This window comes from Mandrillus leucophaeus, unplaced genomic scaffold (genome assembly GCF_000951045.1).
Source record: "Mandrillus leucophaeus isolate KB7577 unplaced genomic scaffold, Mleu.le_1.0 Scaffold513, whole genome shotgun sequence".
Taxonomy (NCBI): Eukaryota; Metazoa; Chordata; class Mammalia; order Primates; family Cercopithecidae; genus Mandrillus; species Mandrillus leucophaeus.
In genome coordinates, this window is record NW_012105509.1 from 30,335 (window position 1) to 37,863 (window position 7,529).

The 7,529-nt window shown below is 41.8% G+C and overlaps 1 protein-coding gene across 1 annotated transcript in view; it reads left to right on the forward strand.

Moving 5' to 3' along the window:
* Positions 1-593: 593 nt before the first annotated feature.
* The window catches only part of LARP1B (La ribonucleoprotein domain family, member 1B), a 168,408-nt gene continuing 161,472 nt past the window's right edge, over positions 594-7,529 (forward strand). Inside the window, exons 1-3 of the mRNA XM_011996434.1 lie at positions 594-644; positions 1,062-1,121; positions 3,909-4,083. Of these exons, the coding sequence (XP_011851824.1) occupies positions 1,080-1,121; positions 3,909-4,083 (217 nt within the window). The 5' untranslated portion in view covers positions 594-644; positions 1,062-1,079. The remainder of the gene's footprint in view (positions 645-1,061; positions 1,122-3,908; positions 4,084-7,529) is intronic.

The following is a 7,529-nucleotide window of genomic DNA, read 5'->3' on the forward strand; positions in this document are numbered from 1 at the left end:
TTATTTCTTTCTTTCTTTTTTTTTTTTTTTTTTTTTTTTTTTGACAGAATCTAGCTCTGTCACCCCAGCTGGAGTGCAGTGGTTGGATCTCGGCTCACTGCAACATCCACCTCCCGGGTTCAAACGATTCTCCTGCCTCACCCTTCTGAGTAGCTGGGACTATGGGCATATGCCACCACACCTGGCTAATTTTTCTATTTTTAGTAGAGATGGGGTTTCACCATGTTGGCCAGGCTGGTCTCAAACTCTTGACCTCCAGTGATCCGCCCGCTTTGCCCTCCCGAAGTGCTGGGATTACAGGTGTGAGCCACCAGGCCTAGCCTATATTCTATTAATGAAAGGATTGTTCTGTTCGTTCAGTGTAACACATTGTTAATACTTCTTTCTTCTTGATTTGGAGACTGAAGACCACCTTGAATCTATGTGTCAAATGGAGTTGATTTTTTGCTAGGAATTTGAGTCTTAGAACTTTGGATTTTGTTGGAAATTATAATTATGCTGATTTACTGAAATTGCCATAATAGTTATTTTGTTAAATTTATTGAATGAAGTAGTTGTAAAAACAATTCTATATATTTTCTTTAGAGTTCGGTTCCCTCAAAATTATAAAAGCAGGAAAACTCAAGACAAAGAAATCCAACAAGGTATGTTTTCATAGGAAATAGTTCTTAACTGTACTGATTTTTGAAAATTGAGGCTAAGAACTCTTAGGTTATTGTAAGTGTATTTTTCTTCTAATTGTACTGTTGGTATTAGAGTAAAGTTAATATTATGGAGAATCATAACCTTTATCCAAATCTCTATATATGCCTTTGCTATCATGTATAACTCAATTTAGTTAATGTCATTAAATAGTGGTGAAAGTTTTATCATAAGATTAAGCCATTCTTATTGCAAATGTTCTATTGTTTGCAGAAACTTTTAGATTAATTTGGCAGATGCCTGCATATAACTGAATGTAAATGATTATTAAAACTTCTTTCACTTTTAGAAAATGTTTTTTTCTGCTTAAAATTTCTAAAACTAATTTGCAGACCTAACTCTTATTTGTTACTTCTTAGGCTAGTGATTTCAGCGATATGGAGAATTGGCCAACACCAAGTGAATTAGTGAACACTGGAGTGAGTATTATTTTAAAGTTTTTCTTTAAAGAAAGGAAAATATATCCATTTCAACATGCAGAATTTTATTTTACTTAAAATGTAAAGAATTGGTCATACTGGGGGACAGATTTTTTTTATTTGTTTAAGACAGGGTGTTGCTCTGTCACCAGGCTGGAGTACAGTAGTGTGATCACAGCTCATTGTAGCCTCAAACTCCTAGGCTCAGGTGATCTTCCTACCTTGACCTCCAGAGTAGCTGGGACTACAGGCACGCACCACTGTGCACAGCTAATTTTTGTATTTTTCATAGAGACGGGATTTTGCTGGTCTCCAACTCCTGAGCTCAAGTGATCCTCCTGCCTCAGCCTCCCAAAGTGTTGAGATTATAGTATGAGCTACGAACCTGGCTGAGGAACAGATTTAAAAACTTGATTCATCAAGAAGATTACATTTTGTTAGTTTAATTTGCAGTTATTCTTTGATGCTGCCAGTAACATTAGTGATGAACTTGTCTTAAGCTTTACTCATGGTAAGCTTAACCTAACCTATTATTTCTTTCTTTCTTTTTTTTTTTTTTTTTGTTTGTTTGAGACAGGGTCTCATTCCATTACCCAGGCTGGAGTGCAGTGATGTGATCACAGCTCACTGCAGCCTTGGCCTCCCAGGCTCAGGTGATCCTCCACCTTTGCCTCCCAAGTAGCTGGGACTACAGGTGTGCACCACCACACTGGCAGGTTTTAAACTTTTTGTAGAGATGGGGGTTTGGCCATGTTGTCCAGGCTGATATCGAACTCCTGAGCTCAAGCAATTGGCTCGCCTCAGCCTCCCAAAGTGCTGGGATTATAGGCGTTAGCCACCATGCCTCGCCTATTATTTCTTTAATAATGAAGACATATTATAAATTGTAGTCAAATTTTTATATTTGTATAAAATCACATACATTGATAAAGAGGTGCTGAAAACATGGCAGCTATCCTTTTGATAGTTTACCCACTTTTCAGATAACCTAGTTTAATTCATCACATTTCCCTCATCTGATTGTATTCTTTTTTTGAGACAGAGTCTTGCTCTGTTGCCCAGGCTGGAGTGCAGTGGTGGGATTTCAGCTCACTGCAACCTCTGCCTCCCTGGTTTAAGTGATTCTCCTGCCTCAGCCTCCTGAGTAGCTGGTATTACAGGCACGCACCACCACATCCGGCTAATTTTTGTATTTTTAGTAGAGACTGGGTTTCACCATGTTGGTCTCCAACTTCTGACCGCGGGTGATCCACCCACCTTGGCCTCCCAAAGTGCTGGGATTACAGGCGTGAGCCACCGTGCCTGGCCTCCTCCGGTTGTATTCTTAAGAGGTAACCTTATATGCGAGATTTGCATTTTCTAGAATTTTGTATATGTGGAAGCATTCAGTAGGTACTCTTTTTTCTTTTTTTTTCCTGGCTTCTACTCAGCATGATTATTTTGAGATTTTACTTGTGTGTCAGCGGTTCATTCCTTTTTCTTGCTGAGTAGTATGGATGTAACACAGTTTGTCCATTCACCTATTGTTAATGGACATTTGGATTAATTTTGGGTTTTGGTTGATACAGATAAAACTGCTATATGAACGTTTGTGTAGAAAATTTTTCATTTTTTCTTGGGTATGTCACTAGGCTGGATCATAGAGTAGCTACCTGTTTTAGCTTTTTAAGAAATTGCCGAATTTGCACTTCTATCAGCAGTGTACGTGAATTCCAGTTACTCCACATTTTCACTCCCTCTCTTTTTTTTTTTTTTGTGAGACCTGATCTCACTTTGTCACCCAGGCTGGAGTGCATTGGCATGATCTCAGCTCACTGTAGCCTTGACCTCCTGGGCTCAAGTGATCCCCCACCTCAGCCCCATAAGTAGCTGGGACTATAGGCATGCACCACCATGCCTGGCTAAGTTTTTTGTATTTTTGTAGAGATGGGGTTTTGCCATGTGCCCAGTCTGGTCTCAAATTCCTGAGCTCAACTAATCTACCTGCCTTGGCTTCCCAAAGTGCTGGGATTACAGGTGTGAGCCACCGCACCCATCTTTACTCGCCCATAGTTTAGTCAAGTTTCAAAAAAATTTTAGCCATTCTAATAAATGTGGAGTGGTCTCCCATTGCAGTTTTAATTTACATTTTTCTGACGAATGAATACAATAATCTTTTCATAGATTTGCCATTGGTATATCTTTTTGATGAAGTATCTGATCAATCTGCCCATTTAAAAAAATGGAAGGCTGGGTGCAGTGGCTCATGCCTGTAATTGCAGCACTTTGGGAGGCTGAGGAGGGTGAATCATTGGGGTCAGGAGTTTGAGACCAGCCTGACCAACAGGGCGAAACCCTGTCTCTACTTAAAAAAAAAAACAAAACTAGCCAGGTGTGGTGACATGTGCCTGTAATACCAGCTACTAGGGAGGCTGAAGCAGGAGAATTTCTTGAACCCAGGTGGTGGAAGCTGCAGTGAGCCGAGATTGTGCCACTGCACTCCAGCCTGGGCAACAGAGTGAGACTCCTTCCCCCCCACCAAAAAAAAGTGGAATTGATTTCTTGTTACTGAGTTTTGAAAGTTCATTCTGTATTTTAGATAAAAGTTCTTTGTCAAATACTTAACAAATACTTTCTCCTAGTCTGCAGCTTTACTTTTAACTGTCTTTTGAGAAGTAATTTTTTGCTTTTGATAACAGTTTTTGTCATTTGTTTTGCATTTTTAAGTTAAGTATATTACCACAAATTTTTGGGTGTGTTAGTGAAAATGTTAATGGAAATCATTTCATTCTGAAAACCTTTTTGCAGTTTCAGAGCGTCCTCAGCCAAGGAAATAAAAAGCCACAAAATAGAAAAGAAAAAGAAGAGAAGGTTGAAAAGAGAAGTAACAGTGAGAGCAAAGAAAATCGGGAAACAAAGTTAAATGGTCCTGGTGAAAATGTCAGTGAGGATGAGGCTCAGTCAAGTAATCAACGAAAGAGAGGTCAGTTTGTCCATATCTTTATTTTGATTTTAGTTTTTGAAGAAAGTTGTAATGAGGAATTGTATTTCATTAACTTATCTCTGATAGTCAAAAATGTATAGTTTGTATTTCTTCAGGATAAACAATCTGCAGTGGTAACTCATTTGCTTTTGCAACATTTCTGAACTATTAGACTTTCCTTTTGTATGTAACTTGTATTCTATGCAAGAAAATGGAATGGAGTTCCACTTACAGGTACAGTTGTAGATACATTCTTGGAAAGTTGTGTGACAATTATTGTTCTTTTACATCTGCATTGGAACTGCTCCCTATATTTAGGGAGTACTGTGAAAATTAAATACATTTTTTTCCTAAGAGAAAAGTGAGAATAGGCCAGGTGCAGTGGCTCACACCTGTAATCCTAGCACTCTGGGAGGCCGAGGCGGGCGGATCACTTGAGATCAGGAGTTTGAGACCAGCCTGGCCAACATGGTGAAACCCTGTCTCCATTAAAAATACAAAAAAAATTAGCCGAACACGGTGGTGCACGCTTGTAGTCCCAGCTACTCGGGAGGCTGAGGCAGGAGAATTGCTGGAACCCAGGAGGTGGAGGTTGCAGTGAGCCAAGGTTGTGCCATTGCAATCCAGCCTAGGCGACAGTGCAAGACACTGTCTCAAAAAAAAAAAATTTTTTTAGTCAGCCTTTTCCCTCATAGCATTCCCCTGTCAAAATTACACTTTGAAGGAATAAAAATATTGTCTTCATGTCCTTTTCCATTTTCTTCTCTGAACTTTTCATGTGTCTAGGGACAGTTTATGATTTACCTGCTTTGTAAAAGCATATACTCATTCAGTGGCCGGAGTCTTGGTCAAAGTGTCTTCACGCGCTTCTAGGCAGAAAAGGGCTTTAAACTGTTAAGTTGTCGGTGACTGAAGCAAGGTGATTTTCTGGGAGAGTAGCAGGAGACATAGATAGGCAAGGTCCATGGTGTACAGGGCCTTGGAGTTAGGATTCTATTTTTTTTTTTTTTTTTTTTGAGATGGAGTCTCGCTCTGTCACCCAGGCTGGAGTGCAGTGGCCGAGGCGCGATCTCGGCTCACTGCAAGCTCCGCCGCCCGGGTTCCGGCCATTCCTCTGCCTCAGCCTCCCGAGTAGCTGGGACTACAGGCGCTCGCCACATCGCCCGGGTAGTTTTTTGTATTTTTTAGTAGAGACGGGGTTTCACCATGTTAGCCAGGATGATCTCGATCTCCTGACCTCGTGATTCACCCGTCTCGGCCTCCCAAAGTGCTGGGATTACAGGCTTGAGCCACCGCGCCCGGCCTGGGCTCTAACTCTTGACCTCAGATGATCCACCCACCTCGACATCCCAAAGTGCTGGGATTATAGGCTTGAGCCACTGCGACCGACCACAACACTGATTATTAACTTTGATAACTTGGTTTAGGTAGTGTACTCTAGACTTTAAAAATTTTTTAATGTTCTTCAGTTTTTTGTTTAATTATAAAAATACTCTTTTCTCCCTTTGTAATTACTGTGTAATTTGTGTAGAGAGGCTTTGAGACTGTGGAGATAATAATTTTCTCATTAGACTTTTCAAACAAGCTTTAGCTTCCTCTTTTTTTTTTTTTTTTAATAAGTGATGGGGTCTCATTCTGTTGCCCAGGCTGGAGTGCAGTGGGACAGTCATAGCTCACTGCAGTCTCGAACTCTTGGGCTCAAGTGATCCTCCCACCTCAGCTTCCCGAGTAGCTAGGATGACAGGTGCATGCCACTATGCCCAGCTAATTAAATAAAAAGTTTTCTTTAGAGACAGTCTTGCTGTGTTGCCCAGGCTGGTCTTGAACTCCTTGTCTCAAGCGATTCTCCTGCCTCGGCCTCCCGAAGTGTTGGGATTACAAAATTAAGCCACTGCACTCAGCTTCTCCCTCTTTATTGCCAAATAATATTCTGTTGAATGCATATAGCCCTTTGTCTTTTTATCTGTTGATGGATAAGTGGCTTGTTTATAGTTTTTGGACTTTAAATAACGCTGATGAATAGTTGTTTACAAGTCTTTGTGTGGAATGTATGTTTTTTTTTTTTTTTTTTGAGACGGAGTCTTGCTCTGTCACCCAGGCTGGAGTGCAGTGGCCGGATCTCAGCTCACTGCAAGCTCCTCCTCTCGGGTTCACGCCATTCTCCTGCCTCAGCCTCCCGAGTAGCTGGGACTACAGGCACCCGCCACTTCGCCCGGCTAGTTTTTTGTATTTTTTAGTAGAGACCGGGTTTCACCGTATTAGCCAGGATGGTCTCGATCTCCTGACCTCATGATCCGCCCGTCTCGGCCTCCCAAAGTGCTGGGATTACAGGCTTGAGCCACCGCACCCGGCCGGAATGTATGTATTTCTCAAATGCCTGTGAGTGAATGGATTGGTCATATAGTAGCTGTGTATTTAACATTATAAGAAACGGCTACTTTGTAGCATTTTACATTTTCATCAGCAACTTTTTTTCTTTTTGCTATGTGTTAAGTCCCATGTCTAGTGGAATTCCCGTATTTTGGATTTGACTGATTGCTTTGTCATGGTATTCTTTTTTTCTTTTTTTCTTTTTTGAGACTGAGTCTTGCCCTGTCACCCAGGCTGGAGTGCAGTGGCATCACCTTGGCTCACTGCAAGCTCCACATCACGCCGCAGTCTCCCGAGTAGCTGGGACTACGGGCGCTCGCCAGCACACCTGGCTAATTTTTTTGTATTTTTTAGTAGAGACGGAGTTTCACCATGGTAGCCAGGATGGTCTTGATCTTCTGACCTCATGATCCACCCGCCTTGGCCTCCCAAAGCGCTGGGATTACAGCGTGAGCCACCTTGCCGGTTGCTTTGTCATGGTATTCTTTGGCATTTGCATGTTCCTTTTTTTTTGTTTGAGACAGAGTCTCACTCTGTCTCCCAGGCTAAGTGCAATGGCATGATCTCGGCTCACTGCAACCTTCACTTCCTAGGCTCAAGCAATTCTCCTGTCTCAGCCTCCTCAGTAGCTGGGACTACAGGCATGCACAACCGTACCTGGCTAATTTTGTATTTTTTGTAGAGATGGGGTTTCCCCATGTTGCCCAGGCTGGTCTCAAACTCTTGGGCCCAAGCGATCTTCCAGCATCAGCCTCCCAAAGTGCTGGGATTAGAGGTGTGAGAGCCACTGTACCCGGCCTGCCTGTTCCTTTTAAAACTGGCAATAAGAAAGAGCTAGGTTGATTAGGTTCAGGCTTTTTTTTTTTTTGCTTGGAATACTACTGTGTGTATTTCACTTTCAGTTGTGTTAATATCGAGTTAGCTCAGGTGTTAGGCTGATCATTCCATTAAAAAGTATCCCATTAGTCTTTGTGGTTTTTTTTTTTTTTTTTTTTGAGACAAAGCCTCACTGTCGCCCAGGCTGGAGTGTAGGCTCACTGCCTCCCAAAGTGCTGGGATTACAGGTGTGAGCCACT